Source organism: Ovis aries, chromosome X (genome assembly GCF_016772045.2).
Source record: "Ovis aries strain OAR_USU_Benz2616 breed Rambouillet chromosome X, ARS-UI_Ramb_v3.0, whole genome shotgun sequence".
In the NCBI taxonomy this organism is placed as follows: Eukaryota; Metazoa; Chordata; class Mammalia; order Artiodactyla; family Bovidae; genus Ovis; species Ovis aries.
The window spans coordinates 95,189,490-95,203,983 of record NC_056080.1 but is presented as its reverse complement, the minus strand read 5'-3'; the positions used below and the strand labels follow the sequence as shown (position 1 = coordinate 95,203,983).

Here is a 14,494-nt window from a genome sequence, read left to right as displayed (position 1 = left end):
GTTTTTGATATATTGATATGGGGTTTCATTGAAACTGTAGATTGCCTTGTGTTGTATGGTCATTTTAACAGTATTAACTCTTTCAATCTAAGAACACTATGTATCTATCTGTTTGTGTCATCTTAAGTTTCTTTCACCAGTGTCTTACGGTTTTGGGGGTACAGGTCTTTTGCTTCCTTAGAAAGTTTATTCCCAGGTATTTTATTCTTTTTGATACAATGGTAAATAGGATTGTTTCCTTAATTTCTCTATTGATATTTGTTAGTGTATAGAAATGAAGCATATTTCTGTATATTAATTTTGTATCCTGCAATTTTACAAAATTTGTTGATGAGCTCTAGTAGTGTTCTGGTAGCATTTTTAGGATTTTCTATGTATAATATGTTATCTGCAAACAGTGACAGTTTTACCCCTTCCTTTCAAGTTTGAATTCCTTTTATTTATTTATTTTCTTCTTTGATTGCTGTGGCTAGGACTTCCAAAACTACGTTGAATAAAAGTGGTGAGAATGGACATTCATATCTTGTTCCTAATCTTAGAGGAAATGATTTCAGCTTTTCATCATTGAATATGTTATCTGTGGGTTTGTCATATATGACCTTTATTATGTTGTGGTATGTTCTCTCTATACCCATTTTCTGGAGAGTTTTTATCATAAATGGATGTTGAATTTTATCAAAAGCTTTTTTCTGCATCTATTGAGATCACCATATGGGGTTTTTATTCTTCAGTTTGTTGATGTGGTGTATCACATTGATTTGTAGATATTGAAAATCCTGGTATCCTTTGGATTAATGCCACTTGAACATGGTGTATGACCCTTTTAATGAATTGTTGCATTTGGTTTGCTAGTATTTTGTGGAGGATTTTTGTATCTATGTTCATTAGTTGTATTAGCTTGTAATTTTCTTTTTTGTGGTATTTTCATCTGGCTTTGGTATCAGGGTAATGGTGGCCTCATAGGACTGTTTAGTGTTTAAGCTCGTTAGGTTATCTGAGAGAACAACTTGTATGGGGGTTAGGCATATGCTATCCTCCTTTTGTCTCTCTACTTCCACCTCCTCAAAGAGGTGGTAGAGAGAAATATTTGAACAGTGATAGGAATAGGGGAGGGCAAAGGTATTAAAAAGCATGAGGTTGGAGGGATAGATACAAATGTTGTAAGTGTAGAGGACCATGCTAACAAGTGAAAATGGAAGCTACATCCCTGGGTAGAGCCTATAAAAGGTTTGTGACTGAGATGTGAGAAACACAGAGATGCAAGAGAAAAGTGAAAGGGAGATTGGGAGCTTAAATATATATGGCTCAGATTCTGAAGTGGGGAAGGAAGCTCCAGAAAAGACCTAGAGACTGGAGGCAGCACCATCTCAGATGGCTAAGGTTTAGAAGAAAAGAAAGTCCCACATACCATCCTCTCCAAAGGAAGTAGTCTGCATGAGTTGTGAATTCATAGCACCCCAAATGCGGTAGCCTTCCAGTGTGATTGCCTACTTGATAGATTTCTCCCAGGTGGACTCTGGACCACTAGCATGGATTGATTGGCCCTTCGGTGAAGAGGAAATAATACAGTTTTCCTTTTTAAGAAAATTTCCAACTTATTAAGCTGCAATTTACTTACAATAAGATTCACCCATTTTAAATGTACAGTTGGATGAATTTTAGTAATTGTATAAAGTCATACAACCATCACCATAATCTAGTTACAGGACAGTTCCATGATCCTAAAAGATTTCCTTTTATACTCTTCCAAGACCCCTGGCCTCAAGCATCCATTGATTTGCTTTCTGCCAGTGTATTCTTTTGTGTTCCACTTCTTAGTTATGGCATATGAGATCTAGTTTCCCAACCAAGGATTGATTGGGCCCCCTGCATAGGGAGCATGGAGTCTTAGCCACTGGACCACCAGGAAAGTCCCAATCATAATTTTTTAATAGCAGATGTTTTAAATTTTGATGAAGTCTAATTTATCTTTTTCTTTCTTTTATGATTTATGCTTTTTGCATACTGAGAAATCTTTGTCTACTGCAAAGTCTCAAAAAATTTTCTCCTGTGGCTATTGAGTTGTTCAGCATCATTTCTTTCAAAAACTGCCTTTTTCCTTTCTTTCTTTTTGTTTGTTTGTAATTCTTCTATTTTCTTTCTACACTTGTACTTTACTGAGGTGAAGTTCTGCCATCTTCATCTGTTAACAACTCTGTGGAGCCAGATTGGAAGTGGAAATACTGCTGCTGTTGAGAAACGTTGCCTACCTGTAAGGAATATCAGCAAACATATTCGACCATGGCATTTGGTCAGAGCTTTGTGGATGCAGAACTTGTGGCACCACATTCTCTGTGGTTTGTTAGCTCCTTGGAACTTTGGAAAGATGGAAAAATCTGGGGTTAAAGTAATAGAAATCTGAAGATTTTGAAGAATCTATGTCAGTTCCAGGGAACAAAGTCCCAGACTCCAAGCCCATACTTGAGTGAAGCCCCTGTCGCTGGATGGAGCGGAACAGAAAAAAGCTTTATGCATAATTTGGAATTTAAGTTTCTCTGAGGGAACAGATAAAAGATATTTTATTGGTGCTTTAATTTTTCTAAGGGAGTATAAGTGTGTATCTGTGATTTGGAAAAAAGGACTAGAGTTTGGTGTTGAAAAGTGATGGTGAATTTGGTATATTTTCAAATACTTTGGGTATTATCCAGTATATATTAGTCTAATTTCTAAATTCTTAAGTAGCCATTGACCTTAAATATGCTTCTCTGTATATGCACAGACATTGTGATGGTTAATTTTATGTGTATCAATTTGGCTGGATCATGGTGCCAAATAATGCTGGTCAAGCATTATTCTGGACGTTTCCATTCAGATGATATATACACACACATATATACATACATACAACTGGTAATATACCCTTCATGTTATCTTGCTCCTTACTACTTCTTTTCTCCACATATTAATATTTTTGGAGATTGTTCCAAACTTCACATATAGATCTACTTTTTTCTTTTATACAACAGTATGATATCCTCTTGTATAGGTATACTATGTTTATTTAACTAGTCTCCCATTTATTACTTTAATATTTATCTTTACAAGTAATACCATAGTGACCACCTTTGTACAAAAAGTTTTACACCTGCTTTTTCAGTAGAATAGATTCAGAGATACATACAAGCATTTAATATATACATATATATATATCTTTTTATATTATCTCTAGCTATTGGATGTCTGCATAATATTCCATTATATGACCACTAAATATATTATTTAGTTATTGAAGCAGTGCCTTATGATTGGATAGTCAGTAGTTTACAATATTTTGCAAAAAATAGGTTAAGGATAAAGATGAGTTTGACTGGTTCTGAATGAGCATGTGTATGTGTGTGTTTGTGTATTAAGCAGGGTACTCCAGAGAAACAAACCAATAGAATGTGTATATATAAAGAGAGGGAATTCCCTGGTGGTCCTTTAGTTAGGACTTGGTGCTAGAGTCCAGGTTCAATCCCTGTTCAAGGAACTAAGATTGTGCAAGCTGCGAGGTGCAGTTAAAAAATACAAATAAAAAATTGAGAGATTTATTTTAAGGAGTGGGTTCACGTGATTATGGAGGCTGGTTGGGGCAATAGCATGGAGATCCAGGGAAAAGCCAGTGTTGTAGTTCAAGTCCGAAGGCCAACTGCTGGCAGAACTCCTTGCTTAAGTTAGGTTAGCCTTTGTGAATTTGGTACATAGTAAGTGCTTCTCAACTGTCAGCCTAAAAAATAAAATAGCAAAATTAAAAGTAAAATGAAATGTGTTTTACTAATTCTAATTAAATCCTCAGTATGCTTTATCTATAGCTTAATTTAAAAAGGGGGGATAAAAACAAAATGCAAAAGACGTGAAGAGACATTTCACTAAGGAGGATTTATAGATGGCAAATAGGCACATAAAATATGTTCAATATTATTAGTTATTAGGGATACACAAATTAAAACCATGTTGACCTATCACCATGCATCTATCAGGGGATCTAAAATTAATGAGAATAACACATGCTGAGGAAGATGTAATGAAAGTAGATCATTCACACATTGATGGTGGAAATATAAAATGGGACAGACACTCTGGAAGGAGTTTGGCAATTTCTATTGAAAGCTAAATGTGCAAGCACTATACCACCTAGCCATTGTACTCCTGGGCACTTATCCCAGAGAAATGAAGATTTCTGTTCACATGAAAACCTGTACACAAATGTTCAGAGCAGCTTTATTAGTAATAGCTTTATTCACAAACTGGAAACAACCCCATTGTCTTTCAACTGGTGAATGGTTAAACAAACTAAAACTGTGGTAAATCTATAGGTAAATCTATTGCTCAGCAATAAAAAGGAAGGAACTATTGATATAGGTAACCACCTGGATGAATCTCCAAAGAACTGTGCTGAGTGGAAAAAGCCAATCCCCAAAGGTTACATGCTGTCTGATTGTATTTATATTATTTATGTACATTCTTGGAATAAAATTATAGAAATGGAGAGCAGTTTACTGTTTACCATGCATTAGGGAGGAGAGGGGTGGAAGGGAAGAAGGTATGGCTGTGAAGAGGAAATTCGAGGGGTCCTTGTGCTGATAGAACTGTTCTGCATCTCAGCTCTATCAGTGCCAATATTTTGGTTTTGCTATTGTTTTCTACCTTTGCAAGATGTTGCTCTTGGGGGAAACTGAGTATAGGATACACTGGATTTCTCCATAGTATTTCTTACAACTGCATATAATTATCCCATAATAAGAAGCTCAATTAAAGAATTTAACAAATAAACATCATTCTCCCAATGGAACGGTGAATGCAGCCATGAGATTAGAAGATGCTTGCTCCTTGGAAAGAAAGCTATTACAAACCTAGACAGTGTATTAAAAAGCAGAGATATCACTATGCTGAAAAAGGCCCATATAGTCAAAGCTATGCTTTTTCCAGTAGTTGTGTTCAGATATGAGAGTTGGACTATAGAGAAGGCTGAACACCAAAGAATTGATGCTTTTGAATTGTGGTGTTGGAGAAGAGTCTTTATAGAGTTCCTTGGACAACAAGGAGATCAAACCAGTCAATCCTAAAGGAAATCAACCCTGAATATTCATCGGAAGGACTGATGCTGAAACCGAAGCTCCAATACTTTGGCAATCTGATGTGAAGAGCATCAGGAAAAGACCCTTGTGCTGGGAAAGATTGAAGGCAGGAGGAGAAGGGGGCAACAGAGGATGAGATGGTTGGATGGCATCACCGACTCTATGGATATGAGTTTGAGCAAACTCCGGGAAATAGTGAAGGACAGGGAAGCCTCTCCGGCTGCAGTCCATGGGTTTGCAAAGAGTCTGACATGACTGTGCGACTGAACAACGACAACAACAATAACAACAAATAACCAGGACCAAACAGTGTGGTTGTACTTACAGACAAAAAAGACGTAATCATGTGGCAGTAAAACAACAACAAAAAAATGATGCTAATGGGAGAATGTTTCAAATGTCAAAAACAAATGGATTATCTTTTCTTGCACTCCTTCAATGGCTCACAACAATGCCACATTTAGTATGCTTCCTATTAGAACTAGAATTATCATACAGCTTTCTGTTTTCCTCAGAGTTCCTGATTGTATTTCATTTTTATTGTCAACCAAAAGCACATATAAATAGCTTCTGATTTCTTATATAAGTTGATTATGGAATTTGTGCCCATCAAGGATATTCTCTACTGAGCTCTTTGACTTCCTGTTCTAATTATTACCTATTGCTTTCTTGGTCAGCTTAGCAGTTCTCATCTTGGGATTTCTTCAGTTGCACACCTCTGGAGTACTTTTTCAAAAATATTTATTTATTTGGCTGTTCTGGGTCTTGCAGCATGCAGGATCTTTGATTTTCGTTGCAGCATATGGAATTTAGTTGCAGCATATGGGATCTAGTTCCCTGATCAGCAATCGAACCCCGGCCCCTACATTGGGAGCTGAGTCTTAACCACTGGACCACCAGGGAAGTCCCTGGAGTACTTTAAAATACAGATTTTTAGGCATTCCCAAAGATCTGTTCAGTTGGAGTTTCTTGGAGTAGGTGTGGCTGGAGTATATGCATTTTTTAAAAACTCCCCCAGGTGATTTAAAAAAAAATTGAAGTATAGTTGATTTATAATGTTGTATTAATTTCTGCTATACAGCAAAGCGAGTCACTTGTACATATATATGTACATATATTATATTTGTACATATATATAGTGTGCTGCTGCTGCTAAGTCACTTCAGTGTCTGACTCTGTGTGACCCCATGGACGGCAGCCCACCAGGCTCCCCCGTCCCTGGGATTCTCCAGGCAAGAACAATAGAGTGGGTCACCATTTCCTCCTCTAACGCATGAAAGTGAAAAGTGAAAGTGAAGTCACTCAGTTGTGTCCAACTCTTAGCGACCCCATGGACTGCAGCCTACCAGGCTCCTCCGTCCATGGGATTTTCCAGGCAAGAGCACCGGAGTAGGTTGCCATTGCCTTCTCCGATACAGTGTACATACTTGTACACATATATATATGTATATATATATGTTCTTTTTCATATTCTTTTCCACTATAGTTTATCACAGGATTTTGAATATAGCTCTCTGTGCTATACCTGTAGGACCTTGTTGTTTCTCCCAGGTGAATTTTTGCTCATCAGTCATATTTGAGAACCCATGTAGCTTATCCTTAGAGTCCTATAACTGATGTTATTATTATTAAGAGTAATAATAAGTACTGTTGTTTGAGGATTCATTATGTTTCCAGGCATTGTTTTAATAGTGAATGCATGGTCTCATTTAATCTTTGCAATGAACCTGTGAGGTAGGTACTATTATTATCCCTATTTATAGAAAATTTAGTTCAGAAAAGTTCAATCACACCACTTTCAAGATCCAGAAACAAGATCAGAACTGAGTTTTGTCTGACAACAAATCTTGGATTTAACCAACAAACTGTTAATTTTTAAATGGATAGACCCAAGGGCCTCATGGAAAATCTCGAGACGTAAAAGAACTTGGTGTTGGATCACAGATTTAGGACTGCGTACTGTCAACTAGTTTTACAGCTAAAACCTGGCATCTTTTAATCAGTTAAATCAACTAAGCAAGGTTATTTTTGTGAGATACCAGAAGTATGACTAATGGACTGTGGGTCAAGTGGGAAACCTTCACAATTACTTTTGAACTCTGAATATTTTGGACACAATAAAAATTATTCACAAATTCTGCCAATAAATATCTTAAAAGTTTTTCCATGGAAACATGTCAAAGAAAGGTGGTATCTATGGCTATCTCTAACTGCCTGCTCCATATTTTCTCTGGCTTCCATTTTGATGGATAATTGGAGTGAGCTGTACTAATTTCTGAGCTTTCGAAATAGAATGCTTAATTCAGTTGTAGTTAGGAAAATTAAGAGTAGCCTCTAAATGACTTGTTTACTTTAGTGGCTAAATATTTGGAATGACATAACATGCCATCATTGAACTAGAGCCTTAACTTTTACAGATACCAAAGATGACTCAGAACTATTCCCATTTAAGAAGTATGCCCTAGAAGCTCTTGATGTTCTGATATGGACTGATCCCCAAGATACCTCAGGTTTAAAAAAAAACATGTAGTATGTTGCTACTTGTATAAAGAGAGGGCACGCAAATTTGGCAATAAATACATTAAAATCTCTAAAAGGATGCATAAGAAGAAAACAAAAGAAACATCCTAGTAATGGGCACAAAAAATAATGTTTAAAATCTAACTTTAAATTGTTAATGAAATGTGCAAAATCATTACACACACACATAATGGAATAGTGAATTTTGTGCTACATTAGACTGCTGCACGCTTTCATACTGCATTGGTTGTTTTTCTTGTGTGATTTAAAAACCCAAACCAACTCTTCTAATTAAGCTCTCCCTGGCCAGGAGCTCACTTGGATCCCTGACAGTCCCTAGTTAAAGCCTAGTTTTTTAGTTTTTGACAGCAAACTAAGACCCTCTTGTTTGCTTCAGGAAAACTGGCTGGTTTTAGTTCCTGGTATTATTTTGGTGGTACCCTCATTCCAACAAGTCACCAATCCACTTGACCATGATTTACAACTGTGCCAGATTTTTATTGGTTGCTTTTTGTTTGTGACAGATAGTAGTAGTAGCGATAAAGTTACTGTTAGCTTGGTTTTGATTTCTGACAAATTATTTTGGAAGCAGGAATACGGTGGTATATTAGGATGATAAATTAAAGGTAAAAGCAACTAAATCAGATTACTTGAATGACTATTATGTTTTTAGGGAATATATTTTAATTCTTCCATTTATTGCTTCTTAATTAGTCCATAACTCAGAAGGTTAAAAACACCAAAGACAGGTGACATTTTATGAAATCTTTCAAATGTGCTTTTTCTGATAGCGCTGCTTGATGTGAATAGTATTCAGTAATTTTTAAAATAATTTTATTTATCTTTGTTAACATGCTTGGAAATAGGAAAAGAGACTGAGTCAGAAACCTTCAGTACTTTCATTGTTAAATCCACCTCATCTCCTTTTATGTGACTTCTTGCCAGAAAAGAAATGGCCTAAGAATTTCCACCTGCCTGATTAGACATTTGTAAGAAGTCTTACAGTACTTTCATTTCACAAATATATTACCCAAAGTAATAAGTTTTTATAACCCTTACCCCTTAAGGAGCCCAAAACTAGGCTCGAAGGGAAATGACAAACTTTGCCAAAAAATTGGAAATATCCTTTCTTTCCCCTCTGTGGTCTAGTGGTGTCACTTAACTATAACTCCTCAGTCTGTGACCTTCAGAAACCTAGAGGGCTAAACAGAAGTAGAGCATTGAAGGTCGCCCCCTCCACAGATACCCAAAAAGGGGAACAAATATTCATTATAACAGGTAAGTGTTTTTATAATTATGGCAGATGGTGATTGAAGCAAAGGCAATTCAAAAAGGGAGACACGCAAAAGCAATAATTTTGAATGTTTGACATTTGTTTTGAAACTACCTTACTACCCTATACCCTTTACCATCTGTCTGTTATCCCTCCCAACACCCACCTCTGTCTTCCCACAGGGCTCCATTGTCTGCAGTTCCTGTTTCTCAGGGGCGGAGCTGTGGGAGGCAGCCATGGGTGCCATAATAGGCACCTGCGGCCAGCACAATGGGCTGTGGGTGCTTGTGGGAGAGACAGATTGATGTATTGTGCATGGGGGAGGAGGGCTGTCACTTGAATCCATGTGAACCCAGGCTTTAGGGGCAAGGGAGATTGACAGCTTTTGTAGGTTGCATTTCTTTTTCAAAGCTTGGCTTTAATAGACAGTAAGTTTGGGGCCCCAGGCTTTCACTCCCATAATTCTAACAGGGCAATCACGAGCATTCAGCATTTCTTTTTACCCCCCTTGTTACGCATTAAATGATTTCAGTAAAGGAATGTGCAGCATTAATTAGAATTTGTTAGCAGATACCAAGGGGAAAAGTTTCTTCACAACAACTATAGGAGGTGTCATTTGTACAAAGACTTTTTTGTTTTCTTTCCCCATTACATTATCACTGCAATATGTAAGGTAGTGATTCTTTTCATTTAAATTAAGTGGAAAGCTACTAAATCTTGTTTTATTCTCCAAAAAGAATAAGGTCCTTAACACTTATCTTTTAACTTCTTTCATTTCCTAAGGTTGGTGTTTACTTTTGCTTTCAGTCCGACCCATTTACTGATCTGTGTGGTTGTGTATCCAGTTTTGTGTACCATTTAGCTCTTACAATTACAGGCAACCCACTACTGATATATAAGGATTGTTTCAGGTGAAAATAGCTACGAGTAATATTGAAAGTCATTGACACACTGGGTCCCATTTTAGTAATGGTACATTGAGAACTGCCAAAAATTAGACTCTTAGGTTTGTGTCCTAACATTTCCTAAAACTAATTTTCCCTAGTTGATATTTAACCTTAGCCACGACATCAAAATTATGGAAGAATGGGGCAGCAGCTAAGGAATATTTTTCCTATAGAAAACTCACTCCTAAACCACGTCAGTATTTTAAACATCAAAAGTACCTCCACCCCAAGCACACACAGATAACATCACTTCCTTACAGCTAGTTTAAATGATCTTGGGCTTTTTGGTTTGATTTCCATTTTTCTATTCTTTTCTTAAAAATTCTGGCATTTTAGGCTTATAAAGGGACAGAACTAACCTCAGATAGGATTCTTGTAAACATACATACTCTTTGCAATCTGAGGAACTGATAAAACATTTAAAAAATTTTTGGTGTGATTTTTCTGAATTATCTCTCATATAAAATCATTTTCACCATGGAAGGAGTTGGAGGCTAATTGAATTAGAATTTTTCCCATTCAATTGTTTTATTTATATGTGTTAAGGGCAACAGTGAAAAATATTGATTAAGTCTACCATTATTTCTCAGAAAGAACATATTCCCACACAGTCGTCTGGCTCTGTCTATTATAATAATTTGGTGCAATGGTTTAAAAAGTAGTGGGGTGATAATAATTAGGGCGTGCGACACAGAAATTTCAATGCTGGATTCAACATTTCACCATGCAGGGCAGGAAAATTGCCGACCGGGGCTAGTCAGCTCTAAGTACTAATTAACTAATTAATCAGGTGCTGAAACCAACTGAATGGAGGATACCAGCCAGACAACTCAAGCCCAAGCAGAGGGTTGTGCTCTTTCAAAGACACTGCAGTCTTTCTTCTTGCTTTTTAACCCAATCAAAAATGAGGGGAGAAAATAGGATATGCTGACCTACTGTCGGTCATTTCGGTCCAAGTTTTTTTACTTAGAGAAAATAAAAACATGTGCCTCTGATAATAACTCTGAGGCACCATATTCAGGGTAGTCCTAAAGCTCTGGCAAAGGGCTATCTCCTTGGCCATGAACTATTTCAGGGCTAGTATATGTGGGTGTGGAGGGGGGAGGAGGCTCTGCCTTCTTGGAGTTTTCTTTTACAATATTTTCTTAACATAGGAGAATGAGAAATGTATTTCTCCTTTTGGGCTGATCTTAGGTCTTTTGCCTCATCCCTTGTTTATGTAAATGAGAAGAGTCCAATTACACATATGGAAAAAGGGTTTAATGAATCGTGAAAAAGCCCGGTTTGCAGAGAAAGGGCGCAATCCTCTCGTCTTCTTCTCTTTTATATTAAACTTAGAAACATGTATTTCTTTTAAAGAAGATGATAAAGCTTAATGGTTATATCATTTTATTTTATATACTAATCTTCATACTTGGGAATTATTAAGTATATTTTGCTAGAATTATCTTTGGAAGGCTTTCTGGAGACAGCAGATATTCTACAAGAACAACGGCAAAACTCTTTTTTCCCTAAATTAAAAAAAAAGTATTACGTTAGTTCCTTCCATTTTTGACGTTATTCTTAGTTCATGATATTTTTTTTAAACACAGTTTGATCTGGAATTGTCTGCACTGAAAAAAGGACTGCATCATTATAAGAGGTTGTTACCGAACCCAAGGAAAAAACTTCAGTATTGCATACTATTTTAGCTCAATTTGGGTATTATTATGGTGTTTTAACTAGCTAGAATTTTTGGAGTGTTGCAAATTAGATAAACTCCCCCCCCCCACCACCTCCTTAAAGGTACTACTAAATTTTACACTAGAGCATAAAATCCCGTGTTTGGGATTTCATTTGCCTATTTTCTTTCCTCTCACTTCTTCATCCTGGAATTGTCAATAGTTGAATGTAGACCACACAGAAAACGCCTCAACCGATTTTTTTAAATGACCAAAAAAAAAAAAAAAAAAAACCCTTGAAAGAATATGGGGAGGGGGGGAGTGAATCAATGCCATTTCTGACTGTAACTCTTAAAATTTGATAAGTACCCAACCAGCCTGGAAGAGGTGCTTTACAGGGCCAGAAATAAAGTTCTAAATCACGACTGCAGGTGCTTTCCAGAGACCAAATCCAACAGCTTGGTTGGGCACTTGGGGAAACTGAGGCTGGAAAAGCCGGGAGGGGCGGGGCGGCAAATGCCTGAATTGATTGTTTCCCCCCCCTTCATAAAATGACTGCTTCGATCTATGGAAAACACTTCTCCTGGGCACCTCCTGTGTGGAGGGCACTGCCAGGATGCCGACTTCAAGAGGGCCGTGCTCTTTCCACTCTAACCCCCGGCCTTCCCGGATCGGCGCCCTGGATGTGATCGACACCATGAAGTTGCCCCATAATCCTCTCTGGCAACATAGGATGTAAAATTTGATCAGCTCATTGGATGAAGCCGACAAGTCTCAAAAATGTGTGAAAAGGGGGCCAAGCAGTAGGCAAGCGCCGCGTTGAGGTAGCGCTCCAGCCGGCCCCCCTCCGAGTTCCCAGTGCGGCAGCCGCGGCGGAGCGGGGGTTGGGACCCGGCTGCGGGGCCGCGGCGGCGGCGGCGGGGAGGCCGCGGCGCCCTGGGCGGGGGTGGGGGGGGGCGCAGGAGCGCACCGCGGGGCCGGAAGGGGGCAGCGAGGCGGCGCCGGCGGCTGCGGAGTTATCTCCACGCAGTAGTGAGGACCCGGCCGGGCGGGGCGGGGCGGGGCGTGCACCGGGGCCGCGGGCGGCGCGCCGGAACCGTTGGCCTCAGGGCCCCGCCGCCCGCGCTCCCGCCCGCCGGCGCACGCGGAGGAGGCGGCGGCGGTGTTCGCGGTGGCTGAGGAGGAGACGGCGGCGGCGGCAGCAGCAGCGGCGGCGGCGGCGGCGGTCGCAGAAGGAGGAGGGGAGCTCGGAGCCGGAGGTGAGGTGGAGAAGCCAGAGGAGGCTGAGGAGGAGGTGGAGGTGGAGGAGAGGAGCGGCCAGAAGGAGGAGGATGGAGGAGCAGCCGAAGGAGGGCGAGGCCGAGGTCGCGGAGCATTGGTTCTCTAAGTGGGAGCGCCAGTGCCTGGCCGAGGTGGAGCAGGAAGAGGAGCTGCCCCCGGATCTGCAGGAGGAGGCGGCCCCCGAGACGGCGGGGCTCAAGAGCGAGCAGCAGAAGCTGTGGCATCTCTTCCAGACCTCAGCCACCGCCGTGGCCCAGCTCTACAAGGATGCGGGGTGCCAACAGCCAGGACTCTCCATGTGGGACCCCTTCCAGAATGCAGCCATGGCCGTGACCAGCCTCTACAAAGAGAGCGGGCATGCCCACCAACGAAGTTTTGACCTGGGCATCCAGGTGGGCCACCAGCGTCGCATCAAAGATGTGCTGGAATGGGTGAAGAAGGGCCGGAGCATCATCCTTCGCGAAGATCTGATCAGTTTCCTGTGTGGCAAGGTGCCCCCGGCGCCCCCACCGCCGCCTCGTACCCCGAGGATGCCCGCGAAGCCGGCCTCAGAAGCCCCCAGCCAGGCCGCCGCCACCGAATCGGGCTCGTCGGTGGACGTCGACCTGCAGCCGTTCCACGAGGCCATCGCCCTTCACGGCCTCAGCGGCGCCATGGCCAGCATTAGCGTGCAATCTGGCGCGCCCGGCTCCCCGCCTCAAGCCAGCGAGGTCGCCGGCGCTGGCCGCCGAAGAAGTAGCTTCCTCGAGGATGACTTGAGCCCGATCGACTGTGAAGAACTGGCCCTCTGCCTGGACAGTGGGGGGTCCCGCAAGCGCACCTCGGCCGAGTGTGGTGATGGCGACACGGACTCCCCAACCCACAAGCGCAACCGAATGGCCTAAACCGGTCTGAACTGCCTCGTGGGTCGCCAGCTGCCATTTTGCCGGGCCATCAACTTGCTCGTCAAAAGGGTCCTCCAGACGATCTCTTCTCTAAGTTAAACAAAGATTTCTATCAGTTTGCCACAAAAAAAACCCCAAAACAAAAACAAACAACAACAAACTTTAAAAGTATTCCGGAAGAGGCTTCCTATGACTCTGACTTTCCCAGAATTATAATACTAGCAGAATACAAGTACCATGTAGTAGTTAGCAAGACCATTTAATGCAGAAGTATCCGGTCAAGCGGGAGCCTGGTTTATCTTGTTCACAGTTATATTCCATAGCATCTAGCGCAGTTGCTGGTGCTTAATAAATGTTTGTTGAATGAATAAATGTGACTTTATTTAAAAGTCTTAGAAGGACTAACAGGTGTTTGCTTGGGTATGGGATAGTCTTATCCTTTATTGTTTGGTTAATTGTTTGCTTTAACTGTTTTTGTTTTTTTTTCCTTCTAGTTCAGTTACCTTTTATCAGAATGCAAAACTTGACGTCTTTGTGAAATCTGGAACATTCCGTTTTGGCTCCACGTACCATGAACCTGATTTCTAGATAGAAACTGTGCAAGGTGTACCTATGAGGTTGTGAGTTTTCTTTCTTAAAATAGTCATTTTGGTGATTATGTGATGAGGTAAAGTGCTATGATGGTTGGACAGGTAATAAGTTGCTATTGAGTCAATCTAACGCCCTTTTTAGGGAAGTTAAGCCAACAATTGAGAGCCTGAGGTCAAAGATGGCATTCCTGGTGGCTTGGTGGTATTCCTTTTTCTTAGGGATATCAAATGTCCCTTTTTCT

General features: G+C 40.5%; 1 protein-coding gene across 1 annotated transcript; it reads left to right on the top strand.

Annotated features, from left to right (window-relative positions):
* The first annotated feature begins 12,692 nt into the window (after positions 1 to 12,692).
* On the top strand, positions 12,693 to 14,067 carry HAPSTR2 (HUWE1 associated protein modifying stress responses 2). Its single transcript, XM_015104770.4, has one exon. The coding sequence runs from the start codon at positions 12,829 to 12,831 to the stop codon at positions 13,660 to 13,662; it is 834 nt and encodes a 277-aa protein (XP_014960256.2). The 5' UTR covers positions 12,693 to 12,828; the 3' UTR covers positions 13,663 to 14,067.
* The last annotated feature ends 427 nt before the right edge of the window (positions 14,068 to 14,494 follow it).

Bases quoted from the DNA above. Each gene is read 5' to 3' on its own strand.
- HAPSTR2 (XM_015104770.4), top strand. From the start codon at position 12,829: ATGGAGGAGCAGCCGAAGGAGGGCGAGGCCGAGGTCGCGGAGCATTGG.